The 24,381-nt window shown below is 37.1% G+C and overlaps 1 protein-coding gene and 1 long non-coding RNA gene across 3 annotated transcripts in view; both read right to left on the bottom strand.

Moving 5' to 3' along the window:
* Window positions 1-11: 11 nt before the first annotated feature.
* Window positions 12-15,209, bottom strand: LOC127966159 (uncharacterized). 2 transcript variants are annotated; one of them, XR_008155550.1, is made up of 4 exons: window positions 15,170-15,209; window positions 11,480-11,610; window positions 5,773-5,923; window positions 12-1,297 (listed from the first exon to the last, which is right to left on the bottom strand). It is a non-coding gene; the product is annotated as an uncharacterized LOC127966159 (long non-coding RNA). The 2 variants fall into 2 exon arrangements; XR_008155549.1 differs by lacking the exon at window positions 15,170-15,209 and adding an exon at window positions 12,740-13,003.
* A 4,220-nt stretch (window positions 15,210-19,429) lies between these two features.
* The window catches only part of LOC127966223 (zinc finger SWIM domain-containing protein 6), a 71,384-nt gene continuing 66,432 nt past the window's right edge, over window positions 19,430-24,381 (bottom strand). Inside the window, exons 11-14 of the mRNA XM_052567068.1 lie at window positions 23,982-24,139; window positions 22,693-22,856; window positions 22,517-22,598; window positions 19,430-22,289 (exon numbers count right to left, since the gene is read on the bottom strand). Of these exons, the coding sequence (XP_052423028.1) occupies window positions 21,427-22,289; window positions 22,517-22,598; window positions 22,693-22,856; window positions 23,982-24,139 (1,267 nt within the window). The 3' untranslated portion in view covers window positions 19,430-21,426. The remainder of the gene's footprint in view (window positions 22,290-22,516; window positions 22,599-22,692; window positions 22,857-23,981; window positions 24,140-24,381) is intronic.

The following is a 24,381-nucleotide window of genomic DNA, read 5'->3' on the forward strand; positions in this document are numbered from 1 at the left end:
CTGAAAGCTACTATCCTTTGTTTTCACCAAAAAGCCTTTTTTTGCAACTATATGCTTTATTATATAATAATATGACAGCTTGTATGATCCATGTAATAAAATATATCATATGTAATTTGAGCGGTATGTAGATAAGTAAACAAAGCTCGTATTTTGTTCCTCTAAACCTGGCATCAGCAGCTTTTGTACTGCATGTGTTTTTATATTCAGGTGATACAGAGCCTGTATCTCCTGACCCCATGTGCCTTTGTTCCACGTCAGACGCGGGGTGATTTATCCCTCCGTCTGATTGAACATGCTCTCGTTTTTGTAATGATAACCATCTCAACCGTTTGTAGCCGCCCAATGGAAGTGACACATTAGTTGTGGCTGCTCCAGCAGAGGCCCAACCTTCCTTTAATTGGCACCCGAGCTGGATTCTGCCTCAGCGCTGCAATGATGGTATGGGTAAGTGCAGCACTCCTGCAGGCGCTCGACTACTTAAGCATTCCCAATCGGAGTCAGACCTTTCATGGCACACACACAGGAAGTCTCGCAGTCATTCTGCACAGAATGTGGCACGCATGCATGCAGTCTGTTTCATCGAGCCTATTTGGCGAGAAAAAAAATGCACACACGCACACACACACACACACTTTATCAGCATTTGTGCCTTGGTCTCCATGGCAACTGTATAATGGATTTGCCCTAATTCAATCCCAGAAGCGATTCCGAAGCATATATAGTGGGGGTGAAAGGCTGCTGCCTGGATTCTTTTGAAGTCGGGACTGACACGTCAAGAGGCGAGTCAAACGCCCCGATAACAGTTAGAACACAAGAGGAACGAAAATATTCACAGTAAGCCATCACACGCTCTCCCTTTCTCTGTTCTTGCGCTTTTTCTCTTTCTTCTCTCCAGCCCATCCCCCTCTGTTTGCTCGCTCTGACATTCACAATCCAGGACCCCACTGGATTTCACTCCTACCCCTTACATGTGTGCTTTATTGCGATGCTCTCCTTGAAATAGAATGGGAATTATAGCCAGGGTCAGAAGCGTTTCAGTGTAATAAAGTGCAGAATGAGTGCCGAAGAAAGAGTGAATCTGAAGTGACGCTCTCACGAATTCCAGGTATGTGAGACTCTTCAGCAAATGAATACTCTTGGAAGCCATTATGATGCGGGACACAATATAGCTATAGAATCGGCAGGCGGTGATGGAGAGATGCTGGGATGAGGACGACCTGCCTCTTCAGTTCAACTGCTTAGTGACCTTCTGCTCAGGGGTCGCATCTGAAGGAGACACGGACGCTTCTACTTCCTGTGGGGCAGGACAAGAAGAGAATGCATTGAATTTACTAGTTCCGATACACTTATAATTCACTTTAGGTACAAGAACACCCATTGAAATCAAATAGTGACACGCTAATATGCTGAATTATGTTCATAAGATATAAAAAAATAAATTAGTTGCATAAAAACCTAACATTCAACATTCAAAGCAACTTTTTATTAGGCTTTTCATCTACGTTTTTAACAAAATTTTATAGTTTAGCTATTTGGAAAATAACATCAGTCAACTTAAAATGGTACCTGCAGCATATATATATATATATATATATATATATATATATATATATATATATATGTGTATATAAAATAATAATATTCAAACAAGATATTAAAAAAGAAAAACCTGTGGGATTGTATCCATCTGAGAGGGTGAAGGTATACATACCAGTATATATTTTTGTGAAAAATTTCTAAAATTAGAACTGAAATTCTGAAAAGAAAACAAGGAGAAAAGAAAAAATGCATTGTGATTTTCAAATAGATTTTTTTCAAATAGAATGCAAGTATATTAAATCTATCTGTAAGATGCAGAAGCATATGTGAAATTCTATTATAAATCAATGAACATGAAGGAAATGTAGAAAGAAAGTGAGGATACATGGATTTCAGAAAGATGATGTGCACGTTTCTCTGTACGAGCCCAGCTCATAGAGATGGAGGATTCTGGCACAGAAATCATGATGAAGGGGTCTGAATCCTGACACATCCCTAGATCTGCTCCCCTGTGGACTTCCTGTGATCCGCCTGCCTCTCACCCTTTCCCCAGGGAAGCATCTCTCACCCCAGACCATCACATCACCTTCCCAGCCGCCTGTCTCCACCTTCTCTCATCCTCCGCTCTTTCAGTACGCCTTCGCACCCCCACAAATTGCTTCATCTATTCACCTGACTGCTGATATCTGACATGAGCGGCTGAGAGCTTCTGCATTTCTGTGAGCCAAAGAAATCCTGCTGCAACATTTCAGCATCACCATCTGCCACATGTGTTTTATGTGAGCGTTACGCCAGCAAACTACATCAGATGGTCGCAGCAGAACATAACGGGACGCTGCTCCACAAACAAGGTGAAAAGAGACACCGTCCTCTTGGGATGTTCCTACTGTACTTATGAGGTCGGGACTTGGAATTACAGAAAAGAAAAGAAAAAAAAAAAGATTAATTAAATGAACATTTTTATTTTATATATATATATATATATATATATATATATATATATATATATATATATATATATATATATATATATATATATATATATATATATATATATACACACACAAAAAAAACACACACACAAAAAAAACATAAATATAATAGATCTTATTCTAGATTTATTTTTATTTTTAGTACTTCCATTTCATTTTTTTTTAATTTATAGCAATTTTTATAGTTTTTTGTCTTTTTTTATGTTGTTTTAAATGTGTATATAGTTTTTATTAATTTGTATTTGTGTTATAGGGTACATTAACACAACAGTGATCTTTACCATACAGACAACAACATTGTCAAGATGATCCCTATTTACACAGATGGACGAAAACGATTAAAATGCTGTAATATGCATGCCCGGCCAGTAGTCGGCGATGTCACCTTTAAAGAAACACTATCTTTAGAGTAAACACATAAAATGCATGTATGTGACGTCACCGTTTTCACAAATTTGCGTTTTTGTAGTTTACACAGAGGCAATAAGGACATAATTTTGAAACGTGAACTTTGAAACCTGATTTCAGAAGTTTGCACTTTCATGCCCCCGGAACACCATGGTTGTGGAAATGAACGACCAAAATTCATAAACGTTACCGGTTTTTAGCTGAAAATGGTGTTGTGCAAAATGCTCCCTTAGTTAATATGGCACCATAGAAAATGAGATACGTTGCCTTGGCAATTAGCTGAAATAAATTTCTTAATTTTATGTAATTTAATTTCAGTTATTTTTATTTCAAGTGCAGCAAAAACTTGTGTGTTTTATGGTTTTAGTTTTAGTTAACTGTAATAACCCTGATAATCTGGTAAACATGATGAACATACTTTAACTCCTGACATAACAGACATGTTTTTAACATTGTTATTGTGCAGTGCGCCAGCCCAGCAACTGACATTGAGATGAATATGAATGCCAACGAATAGCTCCATCTCCAAGGTAGGCGTTTACCATGTGCACCTGAATGCAGCAAAAGTCTCGAGTTGCCCACCGGTAATTACGCTATTTTGGCGGCGCTCAAGTGTGCTCGTAAATACAATAATTCCACATGACTTAAAGGCAGCAAGAGACAAAGAGAGCGCGCGAGCGAAATAACAGGAAGGGGGGCCTGTAGCGCGGAACAATGGTCCATTATGCAGCGGCAGAAAATGATCACCTCTGCGCGGGGACGAGGGGCACCTGTCACGCCAGCAGCTGATGGCTCCATCAGCGCCACTGGGACCTGCCTGGGCTTCTCAGCTCAGCTTGGCCTTCATCTGTGCGTGTGTGTGTGTGTGTGTGTGTGTGTGTGTGTGTGTGTGTGTGACAGCTCCACCGCTGGGCCAACCTCCCCGCTTATTATCTGGGATGATGGCTGGTGGAAAAGAGCTCCACCTCCTCTATCTCTCTCCGTCTCTGCTTCCGAAACGCCACTTGCCTTTATTTCAAACTCGTGCACTTTGCCTCTCATTTCCTACTGACATCATAAACTCCCGTTATAGTTTAGCCAGTCATTACCGTATAGCTTATTATGGAAATGTCACCGTGTTTATAGCTGTATTCTCCGGTCAGACGCAGAACAGCGTGCGCGCGCGCTCTCTCTCTCTCTCAGAGGAAAGCGGAGAGGAACTGATGATAGACACTCGAAACGCAAAGCCACGACAACTGGTAGACTTTGCCCAGATGACATAAAGAAAAACAGACAACTGACACAGGGGTGGAGGAGGGATGGAGGTTTGTTTCGAAAGAGAAAACGCCTCTTTGTGCTTCATCCTGACGAGATATGACTGACCTGCATGTGTGTCAATCTGTCTCGTTTTCCAGTACGTTATCAAAACACTCTTTAAATCAAGATATATTTACTTGATAAACAAAATTACATAAGATAACATATGATTAATATTTTTTTTTTAACGAAAAATAGAAAACAAAAATAAAAAAAGTTTTCCTTAGAATTTTTTTTCTTATTTTCGGAAATAAAAAGACTAAATAATTTTCCTTTTACAAGTCTTGTTTTCTGAAAAAAAAGTGAGTTTATACTGCCAATGCAAGAATATTAAACTTAATTCAATGGGACAACTATCTTTTTTTTCTTGTTTTAATTATTGAATTACTAATTTTATAATAGTATATTATTTTTTGCAAACAAGATGTAATCTTTTGTTATGTATTTTTGTTTCTCCAGTTAATGTAGCCTGATTTAAGAATGTTTAGATTTGTACTAAACAAGACAGAAATACAGAGTAAGAAAATCATTTTTGCAGTGTGTCTGCAGTCAAAACACATAATTAAATACAAAATTTGGTAGCACATGAACAGTTTTGAGGTATCTATAGGATGTGAGCAGTGTCAGCTCCAAGATTTTTTTAGACAATTTGCATTCCAGTTGTAATAATGTTTCAGTTTATTAAAGTATTTGAAACCAGCTTCAATGGAAGTGATTACCTGCAGGTGTGTCGCTAATCAGTATACGAAGTGTAATAAAAAAAATGCAACAATGTTTGTGGTAAAAAAACATCCAATTTCATCATATGTTAGTGCAAATAATAGAAAATAAGTTTTCTGTTTGACAAACTTGATGTTTAGATGTGTTTTTATATAGTGGGATGAAACTGCATCCCAAAATGAAAATTTTTCTGAAAATGTACTCACCCTCAGCCCATCTTGGATGTAGATGAGTTTGCTTCTTCATCAAATTTGCAGAAATGTAGCATTCCATCACTTGCTCACCTATGGATCCTCTGCAGTGAATGGGTGCCGTCAGAATGAGACTCTTTTAAGGCCGGGAACAATAGTTTCAAGTTATTTAATGATGCAGCTTTTCACATGGTGTGGATTATTTTTGTATTATAATTATGTTTTTATTATTGTAAACGCTGTTTGATCTGTGCATATTTCTCTCCTGATTCAGACCGAAACAACTTTTTCACCCGAAGAAAGCAATATTATGGAGAGAACTCATAATTTAGCTGGAAAAATGCCTTAATAATGGATTTGTTTCTTCACTTCACAAGATGTTAACTGAAGGACTGGAGTGGTGTGGATAATTGTGATGTTTGGACTCTCTTTTCGCGGCACCCATTCACTGCATAGAATCCACTTGTGAGCACGTGATGCAATGATGAATTTCTCCAAATCTAATGAAGAAACAAACCCATCTACATCTTGGATGTCAATATTCAGCAAATTTTCAGAGGAACCATTCCTTTAATCCACATTGTTATTACTTTTAGATGTTAAAGCCCAATTCCATCACATACCTTGAGTACAGTGGTTAAATCTGTGGAGACCCACTTCAGGTCAGTGGTGTGAGGGCTTGCCAAAACTATCTTTGTCCAGCTGCGGTTCACAGAACAGCAAGAGCTTCAAAATCTCATCTCAGCATTTCAGCGTGGCCACACTGCAGCATCACTGTTTGATGGAAAAAACACACACCAGAAATCTCCATATTTCATTTAATTAATCTCAGGGTAACCCAAAACCACAAGCAGATGTTCAGCTAATTTCCGGTAATTACTTCTCTCTTTATATCTGCGTAGTGTTTTTGCTAGCCCAAACATGCTTTCTTAATGAAGCTTTCTGCGAGCTGCTGCGCTGGTTATGTGTATTAAATGGACAGTTAGGAGCTAATAGCTCACTTAACAGGAGGGGTCACGTCATAAAATTACAGTGAAAAGCCGTCAAACAACACACTGACTGCGATTTTAATCAGGAAGGCTTTGTTCCTGCGGTGCTGGATATTGAAAGTTAAAAATCCACAAAGTCTGTATTACTTCCAAAAGTAGGAGAATATTAGCTTGACCATCAGCCGTGAATCATAAAGCAATGCATGTGCGCTTTGCATTCTCAGTGTAGCCACAAAGGGTGTTAAAATGACCGTTAGCATGCATGAATGGCCACCTTACAGTCAGGTTTTCTCTTTTTATTTTAACATCATTGAGATACTGTTACAGTTTGTATTAACATTTTAGAATTTTTATATAGCATTGTTATATTTAAAATAATATATGCTGTCTTTCTAGCATTTAAGTAATGAAAGTTAAAAAGAAGGCAGTAAAAGCAATAATATTGCGAAATATTGCATTTTTCTTCTAATTGAACGTATTTAAAAATAATTTATTACTGTGCAAATTACTTCAGTCTTCAGTGTCATTCTAATATGCTAAATTTGCTGCTCAGGAAACATTTCTGATTATAATTTATGTTGAAAACAGTTTCATATTTCTTTATAAAAAAAAAAAATAAAAAAATAATAATAATAATAATATATATATATATATATATATATATATATATATATATATATATATATATATATATATATATATATATATATATACACACATAAATATATATATATATATATATATACACATAAATATATATATATATATATATATATATATATATATATATATATATATATATATATAATAAATGTCTTTACTGTCACTTTTGGTCAGTTTAATGCATCATAGCTGAATAAAAGTATTAGTGTCATTATAAAAAAAAAAAAAAAAGTCTCACTGACCTTACACGATAGTGTACTGTATATAGAAATATGTCGCATCTACACCTCGAAATGACAAGAATGGCCCTCATTTTAACATGCTCCAGTTTGTGTATAAATCAGGTTAAATTGAGATGTTAGAAGTGTGCCAGTGTGTGTGTGTGTGTGTGTTTGTGCATGCGTCTGTGTTGTGCTTGTGTATATGTGTCAGTGTGTTGTCACCTGAGAACCCGCTCTGCATGTTTCCTACAACACACACTCACACACACACACACACTCACTCACACACTTGCTCGACTGCCTGTCAGTGAACAGGTGGAGCGGAACATAAGGTGTTCATTGTCTCGGTGGCTCACACCTCACTTCAGAAGCCCAAGCAGGGAAACAAACTGCAAAATAATCAGCAGAGACGAAACACTCAAGCTGAAAACACAAAGACAAGTGGTGGCTTTTAGTTCATCGGAGCTGCCCATGCTGCCTGCGTTAATGCTGTCATTACACAGTCGATACAGTGTGTGTGTGTGTGTGTGTGTGTGTGTGTGTGATTTAGAGGATGGTTGAGAACAAAAGAAGCAAAATGGCCCCCTGCCAAAGTGTTTTGATGTGCGCTCAGTTCTGCATGGTCTGAGAAAGTGCTTGTCTCTCAGGTTAATATATGTGTTTCTGTGCATGTTCTGCTCTGGAGTGATAGAGGATTCTGATTGGCTGAATGGCTCTACTTTGCTTTATTTTTAACCAGTCACCTGAGCCGTAAATAGCATGTGATTCAATGTATTTGTCACAGGTTTATGAACAACAACAATAATAATAATAATAATAATAATAAATTGTTCTACTATACAACATAATAAATTCTACTACAACATAATACATTATGGGTGTTTTATGTTGCTTGCAACAGAATGTATTTCTTTCTAAATATGTCAATACTTTTATATGGCTGTAAATGGAAAAATATGCAATGTTTGAAGGTTTATATTCACTGAAAAACATCAGTTGGTTCTGGTGTAGGAACATTTTTCACATTTCTATTTCACATAGAAATTGCTAGTACATTCTACAGTTACAAAGAACATTAACATTAAATCAAGGGTGAAATTTTACAAAAACTAAAATAGCATTTTCTCGTAAAACATACTTTAATTTTCCTGGTTAAATAAAATAAATTCTATTTATAGCTTCTTTTTTTACAGTGTACAAAAAATATTTTCAGAATGTAATTTTTTTTACAGCAATAGAAACACTTTACTTGAAGTTTTTATATTATAATGCATTAAAAATATATTTAATGTATTAATTATGCCTTGTAATGCACCTTAAAATGCATTGTGGTCTCTTAATTGTGGTTTCTTCATATGACATTAAAACACACACACAAGGTTTTTTTTCCCCCAGATGTAACAAAGAATATGCAGATATTATAATTTTGCTTTGTTTACAATTATTTATGAAAATATATAATACATTACAAGGTACATTATGAATATAATGCATTTTACAGTCTTACTGATGTTTTTTTGCCCACATGGTGTAGTTATGGCATCTAGCAGACAAATCTTTAACTTATTAAATTGGCACTGAATTCATCCAGACTATTTAATAGCGGTTCAGGTTTATAACAGGAACTTCTATAGGTCATTTCTAGAGCTTTTAGACACACCAGTACAGTAAGCTAAATGTCAGCTATACAGAGCTTCGTTTAAACAAGCAAGATCTGTTTTATTTGACATAATAGTGTAGAAGAACTTCCAATATAAAAAAAATAAACAAACAAACAATAAAGTAGAACAGAACAAATGCAACTGGCAATGTTCTTGTTGTTAATTAAAATGAAAACAGCTACTAACTGAACTATATATATATAAGCACACCATTAAAATTAAAATCACCTGAAAATATGTTGAAAACTGCAGTGCGTATATTCCTCTTCTAATGGTATTATTTGTTTCCGTGTTGAATACAGCATTAAGCTTCACATTATTTACCGTGATGTTATTCTGAGAAGCAATTAAAAGGAAATATTACAGAACAGAGCAGAAGTGAATATTAGAAGATCAGTCATACCCATAATTACCTGCTCTGTCAAGGTATTTCTGAGTTTCACTGATCACGGACATTAATTATATCTCCTTTAAATACAATAAAAAGTAATGGGGGCCCTCCGGTAAAATGCTCCTGAATTCACAATGCCTAAATGAAGTTATCAGTTTTATTAATGGTCTCTATTCTTCTTCATCTATTATGAATCTTACAAGAGATCTATTTTACTGAGTGGTCAGGTTGCCGGAGAACGGTCCGACGTTATCGAGGGCAATTTCGAAATTAAATAGAGAGCCGGTCTTTTTTCGTGTGAAAATGAGCGCGGAGGAACGATACTTTAATCAGGAACGTCGTGAGGAACCGGCCCTCTTTAGGTAGCGTAATAGATGGGCCCCATTCATCACCTGCAAGCGTCTACAGTATGTAAAGAAAGGAGCCGGGGCTGGAGAATGACAGTATTAATTACTATTCAATTATAAAAGCCTGGCCCATAAATAAAAATAAAAGAGGGTATTCATGAGGCATTTATAGAAATCCACTTGGGATGTGAAGGAAGGGCATTTTTTGAGATAAATAAATCAGAGAGTGTGCGGCTAGTCTCTCTGGAGTCACACAGCGTGGCTTTACAGAGGAGAAACTATAGAGGAGATGTTACACAAGAGACAGAGAGAATTTTAATACGGACTTCAGGAAAGACTCCTGTCAGTAAAAGTTAAAAGTCGAGACAGTCTGACTCTATGCTTTTAAGATGTCTTGGCCAACTTCTAAGTGTACATTGCATGTGTCATTCTTGGAAAGTCAGTTTCAGGAGACACGTCAGTGAGCTCAGTGCTAATTTTCAGCCAATTAATATATTTCTATTTCATTCAGTAATGAAATGAAAGTTCCATCCAATCAAAATGAGCTATACCACTGATATGTTAAGCACAGGGTTAGTATCATTAACTAAAACTATATTAAAAAAAATTATTATTATATTAAATATATTATTATATTAATATATTTTTGTTGTCATTTGAAATAAAATATATTTAAAGTGAAATACAAAAAAAATGTGATGTACTAAAGTAAAAAACTAAAAATTAAATAAATTAATATAATATATAGAAAATATAATTATAAAAACACAAAAAAACTATTAACTAAAATAAAAATGATAATTAAAATAGAAACTAATTAGAATATCAATGAAAACTATATGAGTGTCTCTTAAAATTAGTGATATTAAAATAAAACACTCTAAGCATTATATAATGTTTTAAATTTAGAACATAATATAACATAACATAGGACATTTAATAGTGTTGTAACCATGTCTTCTAAATAAGTCAAATAAAGTCACCAAAACATGAACTTCTGTTTAATTTTTCATTTGTGGCCAGTAAGAAAGTTCTTGCCCATTTTCTTCACAAAGAGTTCACATTAATGTCAAGCGTTTGTTGAAAAAAACAACAACATCTCTACAGCTAATGAACATGCAAAAAATTACTCTTTACCCTTTAAAATCATTTTTCTAGAAGCATTTTAATGAGTTTCCTTGACCAGATAAATAAATAAATAAATAAAGGCTTACTATTTAAGGTTTAAATATAACTATCTGACTTTTTTGTTAGAATAATTATTAATAAGTATAATTAGTTGTTTTCTAAATATTTGATAGTTCTGTTTAAAACATAAAAACATATTTTTTTATTACATAATTAATTTGTCCCTGGAATCACACAGTGCATTAGACATTTGAGCAAATATGTAACCCCTTATCAAAAAAACCTGGAAAAATTCTGTATCAGTTTCCACAAAAATATGAAGCCACACAACTATTTTCAACATCAGAAATGTTTGCTGAGCAGTAAATCAGTATATAAGAATGATTTCTGAAGACTCAGCTTAACATCACAGGAATAAATTACATTTTAAAATATACTAAAATACAAAACAGATATTTATATAATAATTATATTTTACAATATTACAGTTTTTTTTAATCAGATAAATGCATCAGAATTTGTTGTGTATCATAATTTTTTGCACAGGTGAGCAATCACGTGTTTACAGAAATGTTTTATATCTAGTGAATTAAATGCATGTTTACAAAAAGCCTATTAATCCAAGTCAGTTCATTGTCCATCATTATTTTCTTCTTTCCTAAGCGGTGACATTTCTGAAAACTTTATGAACAGCATTGTTCCTGTGTGTGACATTTTCATTTGCCTTTAAAGCCGAGATGTTAGGACGTCACTCGCCTGTCCAGAGACTCAAAAATACAACGCCACATGGCTTCAAATCTTGAGAGCGCAGCTACTTTAGATGAAAGAGTGTGATGGGGCTTTCATCTCCAGAGAAAAGGTCACAAATACCCTGGTGCAATGTATCACATGCTGATAGATGTTTTAGATATGAGAAGAACTTGCAAAGACCTTGTTTAAATCTCCAGGTTAACGGTGCATCTGTGGCCAGATCGTCTTTGAAGCCCGGCGGCTTCAAACACCAGCAATCGCTTCAGCCCCAAAGTTTCCTCCTCGCCCAGGGGAGCACGGGAAGGCTAGTTCTTCATAAAAAATAAAAATAAAAGTCAAATTTGCCAACCACAGTGAAATCCCCCTCATGGGGAACTTGAGGAGGCTGACATTTTTAGATCACAGGGTCAATACTTAAGTTAATGAACTTAAAGGGCACCTTAGATTCTTCTTTAACAGATCTGAGACCTCATTTATCACAAACTACCCATACTTATAATTCATTAAATCATTTTGAGATTTTAAGACAGTTTGTCACTAATAACCATGCCCAGATATACTTCCTTTGGCATTTTATACACTTATTCTAGGGGAAAGTCTACAAAATTCTGCAGAAATTCAATTGAACATGGTCACACATGTTTAACAGGACTGAGTAAATGTCAAAAAAGATTATAATTGTGTTATTTTATTATCATTGATATACTATTATAGTTTTTGGTAATGTTTAAAAAAAATATATATATATATATTGTGCCTAAATTTTAATTTTAGTTACATTTGAGTAATTTTGTGTGTTTTTGGTCGCTTTTTTTTTTTTTTACACCTCTAGTATCTATTATGTTTAAGATTTGTTTTTTGTTTTTTAGATTAGCAACTGCATAGAAACATCGTGACATGGAGGAGATCAGTTTGTGGCTCTGTTGAGGTAGTATGGAAGCCCAGGTTTCTTTGAATGTGGCCTTTAACTCATCTGCATTTTTTGGTCTCTTGATTCTTGACAATACCCCATGGGTTCAGGTCTGGTGAGTTTGCTGGCCAGTCAAGCACACCAACACCATGGTCATTTAACCAACATTTGGTGCTTTTAGCAGTTAGGGCAGGTGCCAAATCCTGCTGAAGAAATAAAACAGCATCTTCAAAAAGCTGTTCAGCAGAAGGAAGCATGAAGTGCTCCAAAATGTCTTGGTAAACGGGTGCAGTGACTTTGGTTTTCAAAAAACACAACGTACCTACACAAGCAGATAACATTGCATCCCAAATCATCACAGACTGTGGAAACTTAGCACTGGACTTCAAGCAGCTTTTAGTATCTTTCAAAGACTTGATGCTATTAACATGGAAAACTTTAGTTTTGCCAATGTCCTAGAAATTAGCCAATCAGATGTTGTTGTTATTGAACATGCAGACTAACGTTCGCATAACTTACTATTTACTCACCTGTCAGTCACTTCACTTGTGCATGTAAATGCACATACAGCAAATCCAGCATGACTGGAGTGAGCCAGTGTGACCTTAAGCCTGATGCATGCATTCACGGCGCATTCCCGGCGTTCCCAGCGGAGGCACAGGGATTACAGACTCCTATCTCTCAAGGACACGCTCGCTCAGGTGAGCTGTGTTGTATCAGTGCCTGTGCTGTCCTTTGGTTCCCATAAGCCCCTGTGTGCCTAATTTAATCCCGCACGGCCCCCACACACCTCCCGCGGCCTGCGAAAATCCCATGGTTAATCTTAGTGTGTCATAAGAAATCCTGCTGCAACACACTCACATACACACACATTCAGCAGGAATTATTAATATGTGTGTTAATGTGATTTGCTTGAAACGCTTTGGGGGGTTTTCATGATATAGCTTAGCGTAATATTAGGGGTTTCAATTAAAGAGACAAATCCACACAATATCTGGACTAAGTGCAGATGCATGTATCTTTATATAAATAACCAACAATAACAATAACAAACCCTTATTCACCAAATTCACTATCTATGAATTCAGATCAATATCTGTTTTCAAAGTAGTATGTATTTAACTATTGAGTGATATGATGTGTCTATGGAAGGCAGACGGGGCCAAAACTCCACCATTTTTAATGTGCTTCTTTTGTATTCGTAGACATGCAGATTCTTGAAAATTTTACGGCATCAGTTTTCGCCACATTTCTTTAGTACCTGTAAAGCTGCGATTCATGTTTAGAGAACAAATATAACGCCTAATGTTTGCATACCAGCGTACCATTGTGACATCCTTCAGAAACATCAGGAATGAGGTCTGATGTCCAATTCCATTGTGACATATATGCAAATATAGTCTCAAATACAGAAATTTAATTGGCTGCTATGCATGTTGTCACATCGTGGATAAACAGTGCATACTGATACACTCACATTTTTAAGTCTTATGTTTAAAGACTTTTGGCCCTGTCGGCCTTCCACGTGTCTGGCGTATTCAGGATTTCTGCATGTGACTGTGATGCTTAGCGCACCAGCATGTTTTACTGTGACAGTGTGGTAAAGCGCAACATTATCCCCTTAACAGATTACACACAAACACCAACGCGTATTTTCTGTCTGTCAGAGGTTCAGGTTTGAAAATATTACGCTCTGTGTGTTCCAGGCCCACTCATGATTGATAACCACATTGTCTAAATCAAGCATTATTTAATGCAATGATTAGTTTTAAAGCCATCAGATTGCGTAAGAAACCGATCACAGAGAGCTGACACTGATTTGCACAGGAGAGCATGAAAGGTTAAAGCATGCATAATTGAAAAGTAAGATCTGAAAATCTTGAGAATGTGAAAGTTCAAAAGGGGGCCTTCAAAGCCCTCATATGGAAATACTTTTTTTCCGAAAGAGCAAACAGTGGCAACTGGGTAAAATGTGAAGCACATTGATTGGTCAGTGCATTCTGTGGCTCCCACATTATGACCAGTGGCATTTACCAGCTCATTTCTGCAGTTAAAGTTGGACGCTCTTACTTGTATCTTACACTTTTTTTTTTTTAATCATTGTGCTTTTTCCCTGAGGTGCACTTATAATGTTAGCCGAGGCTTTTGTGCTAAAAAATGTCATAGTTTAGTTTTAAAACCATTTTCTATGTTTTTCTAAATCCATTTATAAATTTGAAAATTTAATTTAAAAATAAATCTTCATTTATTCCATCAGGATGGTGAATGGATAAAAAGCAATAAAAAGCGACTCAAAAACCTGTTATTCATTTCATGGGTTAATAAAATGAAATAAGTTGTTATAAAAATTTTTTTTTTTTTTTTTTTTGAATAAGCAAACAACCAGTTTTAAAAAAAATTGGGTAGGGGGGAATAAATGCCTACATTAGTCAGATATGATCTTAAGAACATTCTCCAGCAAACATCAATAGCCTAAAGGAAGAACTTTACTACTTTTCACCCCTGACTTCCTTCTGGATATCTTCTCAAACCTCACTCAAGGAACATTTCCAAAAAATGTTTCCTTCCATATTCTTGTCAAAGCACAACACTGAGGGTATCCAGCCAGCTGGTATAGCTCCAACAATATAAAACCTTGAGTCTTTGCCTTATTTTGGAATACAACAGTTCTTAGACCAAACTGAGATCATTAGATCATTCCTCTAATACATTCCCATACTGAATTTAGTGTATCTACAGTAAGCAGTTCTACATGCTCTGTTCAGTCTCAGACACTTAAACCTTATTCATTCAACTTGACTGTTTACACAAATGATGCAAGGAAAGAATGGAAATACACAGCTAAACATTACCATGAAGTGAACTTTGTTTGATCAATCAGGATAGAGTATATAGTGACACAAAACAAGTAACACCACAAAATATCACAGTGAATCATCTGAGCCATCGCTTATACTCACTAGTACTGCTGTTTCCCTCCAAAACCATGTCACTTCCTGGGCAGTGATGTCACTGAGGGAGTGGCTTTTGTTTGTTAAAGGGATTTTGCAAAAGACTAACAGGATGCCAGGAAAGATCAGCTCAAATAATTTTCCCAAGTCTTTTATAAACCATCTTCTCAAATCAAAGTGACTTACAATTCACTTATATGTCTACTTAATTGTGATATTGAAATAAAAAAGTGAGTTTAATATTTTATCCGGTATATTAAAGCTGCGGTAGGTAATGTTTGATGCTCTAGCGGTTAATAAACATAACTGCTTGCGTCTTGCGGAAGAACATCGTAACCGGAACTACTTCTCTCTGTTTATGTCTATGAAGAATCACAAAGGTACTGGGTTACTCCGCTGCGGTACCCCCGAAGCAATCTAAAATAGTCCGAATATAAACACTTATTATAGGTGTACCCTAGTGATTCAGGACAAGCTAAAAACACGGTTTGGAAAATGGATTCATGGTATACACGCTTATTATATACATTTTTCTACATTTTTGAACACAAACAAAGTTACGGACCGCAGCTCTGATTGGTTGTTTCTTACCGGGAGCGGATGAATTCCTGCAAATTGCAATAGGACCACCGGGAGGAGCCAGAGGAGCTTGATTTTTTCACAGATTATCGGTCTCATATTCTACTGTGAGGACATAATGACAGGTTAACAAATATGTAAAAAAATACATTTTTACAAAAGTTACCTACAGCAGCTTTAAGAGACATTTAATAGGGGATGTGATGCATAATGTGACCTTGGAATACCTTCTGAGGCATTTTGGAGAGTTTTCTGTGGATGTGTGTCTGTGAGAGCAGGAGGTTGTGGTGTTCCTGGCTGCAGTTGTTCATTGTTTCAGCGATTCTGCTTCCTGTTGAGGCTGTGAGGGGTTCTGTCCGGCCCGGCCGGCTCTGCAGTAATTGTAGGGTGTTTGGGTCTGGATGTCTTGTGATAAAGGATCAAAGTTGACCACTGCCCAGCACTAAATGCCTGTGTTAGGAACACATGTCAACAGACGACATTTACAACCAGCGTTTCCTCCCAAGGAGGAAGTGTACAGCGCTCTGCTGCCATTACAATAGATACCGTATCTCTTTATCCGGCCGTTCAGAGCACTGGTCGAGGAGTTGAAGAAAAGGAAATTTCACAAATGTCTTATTAGCAATGAAAGGTATAAAAGGAACGCGTTTAATGCTTTATAGCTGCATGCATTTTTTTAAAAATGTTATAATAATCAGTGTGTGTATGCTCAGAATGGCATTTTTATAAATGGATCTTCTGCATGCATGGAATACCCAGATGACCTAATACATTTGCTAAAATGTGAAGTATACAACCAGATCACGGTGTGTGAGAGCCAAATCCCACAATGCAATGCTCTAAGTTTGATTAATAAACCAGCCATGTTATGTTGTAATTTTTTAACTCTTTACTACTTATTTGATCATATGGTCAAAAGGTCCATTATGCAGAATTGAATAAAAATAAAGTAATAATAAATAAAACAATATTGCACAATTAAATATTCAACAATGGGAGAACATACTTAAACCTTTATTTACATGCATATCTTTGAAACATTTCAATACTGCATAAAGTTTTTGCATGCTATTTGTGTAGGCATAAAGTGCATTGCATGTGAATCAAAACAAAACTGCATTAAAAATACAAAATAAATGAGAAATGGTCAGAAATGCTAATATTTCTGACATGCTAACTAGATGCCACTGAATTAATCAAGCAACATTGTTAAGTGATAACAATTTAACATATTACCTTTTAAAAGTGCTTTTCACACTTAAATAGTTAACCCGGGGTCATTCTCAGCCCCCTGGTAAATGAAATCCAAGGTTATTTTATTTCATGTTTCACACTGTTCATAATTTAGCTGCGGTTAACAATTAATATTCATATGGTGACCTTTCATAAAAAAATGGGTTAATGTTCTCATTTGCATATTTTATGGTGTCAGTGTTATTGATTGGAAGAATGCAGACATGCAACTGGTTTACATAACGTCTCTATCCTCCTATGGACATTTTAGACTATAAAGGCATGATCAAATATTAAAAGGAGTTTCCATATTTGTACAAAAATAATTTGGTTGATGGTTGCCAAGCATCTAGGTAGAACATTGTAACACAGCATCGATTCACACTGTACACGTTTAGCAGGGCAATGTGGGATTAATCCTGGGTTAAAAGCGGTGCTAAAATATAACTGTGAAACCTTCCTCTACTGGGGATAAAAGCAGGTGTAGAATAACAAAGTTTAGCACAGTGTGAAAAGCGGCTATTTCAAATACTATTTTAAACCGTAAAGTACATGCAGTGAGTTAATATTGTACTGTAAATATAAGCAAACATTAACACCAGTGCTTGGTTTTTAGTGCACGACTCTTCTGAACGGCCTCATCCTGTGTCTGCGGTCAGTGGTGTGTTGTGCCAGGCCTGAAGTCACAAAAAGCTTGAATTTGTCACCGTCTTCACTCAAGCACTTGGATATCTCCCCCTGAACCCCCCCGGCCTCCTGTTCCACACCGCTTTGGCAGGAACGGATCTCCTCACAGCCTTCAAAATGCTTCATGGGAATTATGGCTGAGGCTATTACAGTTTGTTCTTCCAAATGTACTGAGGGGCTGATGGTCTGGGCAAAGTGCTCCATCTTGGATTGACTGTGCATCTGTGCTCTCAGTAACAAAATGAGAGTGAAAAGCATTGGTCAGCACAGGTCTTCTTCCCATCTGTCCGTTCCGCTGATGAAGAGAGGTGGAAAAACTGCTAAACTCTGTGGTTTTTACAGCCTGAAGCAAACATGGAAAATAATCCATATGCATTTTTTAAGTTAAAAGGGTCAGAGAGAGGGATTTTTCCTCTTTTGAAATAATTAAAAAAATACTGTATACTACTGTGCAGAGGTTGCGACAGAATACAAACTGTGGTGTTTTCATTAAACAGTAGCTTAGTTCAAGTATGGAGGTCATTTCTGTATCACTAAAAATTCTCTTTGTAGGAATAACTGGTTCAGTATGTCGAATAAAATATGAAATATTGGGAGAAAATTAAATTACTCTAAATGGGAAACTTAAACTGCAAGTAACTCTTAAATGAGTCATTGATTGATTCATTCATTCAATCGATTTGTTCAAAACAACTGATTCATTCAGAAACGAAGCACAAGAATGTATGAATGGGTCACTGAATCATTGACAACAGATTCAAAACGAAGAATCATTTACTTTTTTCGTTGGCTGTATAGTGCAAAACAGACAGTATTATGTATAAATGATGTCACAATATTCATTTAGATGTAGCGTTTTTTTAAATATACGTAGTTATGATATTAACATTACCATTGAATTATTAATAAAATAGTGATGGCAAAAGAGTATCGAGTTCAAGGCTGGCATTTCAAATCCCATTAATTTACGACAAACGTAATTTACACTGTGTGAAGTTGCCCACCTTATCAGTGTGAGAATGACTTTTTCCTGCAGTATTTAACATCGTTCAGTCCTTCACCTTCTTGACATCTCAATGGCTTTAAGCTCCTGGATGGTAATTCCTGGAAGTTCGCCATTAAAAGCAATTGAGAGCGTGAGAGGATCAGTTTGGGAGTAACTGTGGTCAACCTTATCATTCCGCTCCAAGTGTGAAGGAGAAACTCAAGTGTCATAATCTTCCACTGCAGCCTGTTTGTCCACTTCCTGTTTAGTTTAGACAAAAGGGACATGTCTTTGCAGAACTGGCATCTGGAAATAACCAAACTTTAAATCCTAAAGCTAATCTAACCCAGAAGCACAAGACAAAGGAAGGTTTGCTGGATTACCTAAAATTATAGACTTTATTTAAAACTGGGAGCATTTTCTTATTTATACTAACCCATTTGTTCCAAATCCAGTGAGCCGCTACCATTTTAAGCAGATTCACAATGCGTAGGATTGACTAAAATGCAGTCAGCACTATTATTTTATACAAGAAGTCTTATAAGAGTCTAAGAAATGTGTAAGAAATGATAATATAAATAGTAATTTATTATATATTATATTTAATATATATATATATATTATATTTAATATATATATATATATATATATATATATATATAACAGATTCAAACCATGTGAAATGGAACATTTTCTCATTATTGGTCTATGTCCTGAACAGATGAACATTCTATGAAAATCAGTCATGAAAAAAGTGAGTGTCGTGCACACAAATGACTCAATGATTTGCTTCCTCTCAAAAAACTAATTTTAATTAAAACAAAAATGTTGAATCATTAACAAGTTTATAAAACAGTGATTTAGTTACATAAATAAATTGATATCGGTGTATCAAATCTTAAATTCAACTTCATGAGAATGTTGACACGGGTGAAGAAGTACAATCGTTTACCTTTCATAATAAATAAAATGGAGAAAAATGATATCTCTGTTACTAAACGAACAAAAAAGAAAAGAAAAGAGCTACAGACATACCTCTAAGGAAGGGGACACTCGACAATGTTTTTGCACCAAAAAACATATGAAAACTGCTTTTTAAAATCACAGAATACAGAACCATTCAGTTAAAATTAAAGACCGTGAAGTTGGTTGGCTTTCATTATTAACGAACAAGTTTGGTAGTTAGAACTCCAGTTTGGTTATTTTAAAGCGTTAAGACAAGGCAAGAAAGAAGGCTGTTTTTGTTTCGTTGAGGAATTCTATAGGAACGACAAAAAGAAAAACAAAAAAACTAGAAACGTAAAAAATAAAATAGCGTTTAAAAAAAAAACGTTTGAACAGTCAGACCTACACAGCAACTTTCTGTCTTGCACAAGGTTAAGATGTCAGCAGATAGGCATGTACATGTTATTGTGCATAAAAATGGAGCTTCGTTGTGACTCGATTATTGTGGAAAGAAACAAGAGCGTCAGGCCAATCGCTCAGCATGTTTGTGTTAACATCGATACTGTTGGATCTACATTTCTAGGCGTTTTTTGAGGCACATGGGCCTGCATTTCTTGCATTCCCAATTCTTAATGCTAAGGCTTGCTGCTCTGGTTCACTGGGTGTCCGTCCAAACACGGTCAGGTCTACGCCAACCCATCCTGGGCCGCTCAATCGTGCATCGGAGGTGGCTCTGCATAGATACCCAGCACACAGGTTCACTGCCCGATTCCAGCCCCGACAGCACGGCTGTGTTCGGAATAACACTCTAGCGTACTGCTTCTGCGGCTGCAGTGTGTAGTATGGACACTGTGCAATGCAATGCGCTTTAAATTGGATTAAATGTGAAAAACACCCAGTTTCATTTCCAAGATGAACTGAATTAAACATGCAACGTCATGAAATCACGTTAAACGTTAATTGTGGAATAATGCTTACTGTTTCGCATACTATTTGTCACGCAGTAAAGTGCGCTAGCCTTCTGTTCCGAACACAGCCTGAGGCTCGCGTTTAGTCCCTCTGATATGTTTTGTTTCAAACCAAGGTACTGCAGCTTCAAGTATTTTGCATTACATAGAATATTCTTTTTATAAATTAGTTAACGTATACATTTTTTCAATATTCAGACATATACTATCATATATACAGTACAATAAAATGCTCTCATTCTTTCATGACCATTTTTTTCTTTTTTTTTTTCAAAGAGAATCCCTGAGATGTATGTCGACAGTCGCTAAGTTTCCACAAGCGCAAGCACAATGGGGTTGTGTGTGTGAGCGTGTGTGTGAGACATGCTTTTGGACGAAACAGCACTGCAAAGCCACGCAATTAGCCTGGTGAACTGAAAGGGAAACTCAAAAAATGGAGATGTGTTTTAGTTTTTCTCGTTTCTAACACTTCTTTAGTACACTGGTAACGTGTGACTGGTTCAGGAAGGAGTAAAGCTGAAGCCGTACGAGGTACTTGTCACTTAGGATGGAGGTGTTGTTTGGTTTAAAGCCATATTTCTTCTTCACTTTGAGGCTGTGAATGTTAAACAGAGAGATCTGGAGTGCTGTGAGGACTTTTGCCACTGGACAACATATACTCAGTGTAAACCGAAACATCGTGACATACTCTCACACGCTTTCACACAAATAAAGGGGAAACACACAAACTTCCACAACATGACAACGTTCCACGTTTTTTTTCCAATTTTTTTTGCGCAAACGTAAGTCTATACACATAATACCGGTGTGGTTTGTATTGTTTTTGTCGTATCTTTTTGTTTTTTACTTAGAAAGTGTACAAAGATGGACTAGCCGAAGCGCTCGCGCACGAGCATCATGAGTTTCTTTTTGCCTTTGTATATCTGTTTCAGGTTGTCTATGAACTGTGTGAACTGAATGTGTCCGTCGTGCGCCATGAGGAAAGTCTCTCTGGCTTTGCTGAGGAACTCGATGAACTCGCTGTAGTGCCGCGGGCTGATGTGCGTGAGCCGCGAGTGTGTCGTGTTGATGTAGGCCCCGATCGTAGCGTCTAAGAGCTGTCTTAGTGGGGCTTTGTCCAATGACATCAACTTCCCAGAGTTCCTGCGGCTGTGCAGCGCCACCATGCCAGGTGTGGTCAGCGTGCAACGCCGCAATATGTCCGAAAGCACGGTGGCGCACTTGACGCTCTTCACCACCAGTGGGATGATTGCGGCGAGCTCGTTCTTTCCCAGCGAGTGGCTGAGCGCACAAGCCCAAAGCACATCATTGATGGCAGGATGCGTGTCCTGGTTGTAGCTCAGGTTCAAATGCGCCATCGCAAGGGTGGCCAGTTTGTACGCGCGCATGGGGTAGCCGCGGTGCTCCATGTAGCGTGCGATGGTGAACAGCTGCGTGTAGCTCATGCCCGTGGTGGCCGCGTCCAGCACGATCTGGTAGGCCGTCTCGAAGGCGATGTGGTCCTTCTCGCAGAGCGTGAGGGCCGACAGAGCACAGTTCTGAGGGTCCTTCATGGCGCACTGCAGGGCTAACGTCCGCGCGCTGCTCGCCAGGTTCTCCTGCTGATGGCAGTCCAGGTGCAGCCGGACAATGGTGCTGTTGGACATGACCGTGGTGGCCACGATGCTTGTGGCTTCGGTGGGAGTGAAGAGGGTGAACCAGCTCTGCATGATGCTGTCCAGTGCGTAGACCCCTGCAGACACACGAAGAAGCAGAATGTCACTCAACTTCAAACTTTATTTATATATTTAATAATATTAAACCGTAATAATATAAATAATATAAACAACCAGTCTTCATGACTGTTTATAAAGTTATTCAAGCCAGTTTCGCTAAAATACCATGGTAAAATCACTGTAACAGCCTTGATTGCCTAGTTGCTTTTTTTGTGAACAGTGAAAGCTGAAGGCTCAAACTTACCAACTTCTGTGGCACATGTGACTAGCCATCGTACCATCTCTCGTCGCCGCCAGTTGAGCGTTGAAAGGGTCATACGCATTACCTGTGATTTATTAAAAAAAAGTTAATGTAAGGATATGGGTAAAACCAGGTATAAGTGGAGATCACGGTGTGCTGATGCATGAAGAAGTAGATACCTGAAGACCCAGCTCCAGGGAGACCTTCAGCAGAGTGATGTCCGGCAGACTGTCCATGAGCGTCGCTATCTTAAAGGCATCCTGCGCCAGTTTGAAGATATGAGAGGAGGAGTGAATGTTCTTCTGTATGGACTCTAATACTGTCTCTAACCTTCGAGCATCACCTACAAACAACACAGGAAAACAGCGCGTTTTAAGATGTAAACAGCTATTAAAACTATGAGATCGTTTTTCATAATTTCAAAGTGCGCAAATCATGCAGTGACCAAAAAAGTACATAGAAAACACACACACACACAGATAGACAGACAGATGTGATATAAATATATATAATACATCTTACACATCATAAGCAATTTAGATATATTATTTATAATTGGATGAAGAGATAATATGAACAGAGTTAATTTTTTTATCTCTCTCTCTCTCTATATATACATATAAATAAATGTGTATATATATATATATATATATATATATATATATATATATATATATATATATATATATATATAATACTTTTTTTTATAATAAATTGTAAATAAATATGTATGCATTCATGATTAAACATTGTTGTAAGCGTACAATTATTTAATATTAATGTGATTTATTTAATTAAAGATGACCGAACATTGACTACTCAGATCCTCATGTCCATCTCTACTAAAAATACAAGGGAGGACAGAGAATGTTTAATATTTCATAAATATTTAATGGGATATAAACGGATTCATGCAAGTGATGGAATTTTGACATGACTGGCCATTTCTGTAAACACTGCAAAAAGTTACCAGTGACCTTGAAGAAAAATCAGGCGCTCAAAAACCCTTTCACTTCGTCTACAGCACTGCATCTCTCAAGCGCGTGTGCGTGTACACACACACACACACACACACACACACACAGCTGCATAATGAGCTGTGAGTCAGCACTAGTGCCAGACGCCCGGTGTGATGCAAGACACTGAGAAAACCTTCAAACGCTCAGTTCTGGGACAGGATTTCTATTTATCACCAGCATGCTGATTTCCTCTGATTTCAGCTTCTCTGCACTGCGGTGCAATTAGATCTTAAAAATAGTGCTGCGAATTTGCAACTTCTCCGAGCGTCTTGTTTCTCCAAACCGAGGAGACGAATGCAGATTTGATTTTAGGGTCAGGGCTCGTTGTTTTGCAGTCTACTAGCGGAAATGCGGTGCACAGGCCTGCCATTAAGCAAACAGCGCTGTTGTCAGGGTAATTGCAGCCTGCGCGTGAGTGATGGACGCGCTGGCGAATGCAAAGCTCTAACCTTTGGCTGCAGTGAGCATGGTGGAGGCCAGCTCGCACTGCTGGGACTCGATGTGGCTGAGGGTGAACCATCGCGGGTAACGATTGGGGACGACTGATACTATATGGTGAGGCCGGGACATGTCGCCCGAAGGAGCCGTGGATTCCAACACCGGTAACCTGCGAACAGAAAAAAGACACATACTGATTAACACCAGCTAGTTCCAAACCACATCTGAGTACAGTCAGTCATCAATAAAACAAAACAGTGGTATAAGTAAATGTTGCTTCTTTAGCATAAAACTGTATTTTTCAGGCTGGTCCACAGCAGAAGTTTCCACTGGGGAAGCACAGTGTGTCGATCTCAAACAGAGGTTTTGCTGTATTGTTTTAGCCAGCTTACATGAGCCTGGAGGCGGCCC

The sequence above is a fragment of the Carassius gibelio genome, chromosome B10 (assembly GCF_023724105.1).
Source record: "Carassius gibelio isolate Cgi1373 ecotype wild population from Czech Republic chromosome B10, carGib1.2-hapl.c, whole genome shotgun sequence".
NCBI lineage: Eukaryota > Metazoa > Chordata > Actinopteri > Cypriniformes > Cyprinidae > Carassius > Carassius gibelio.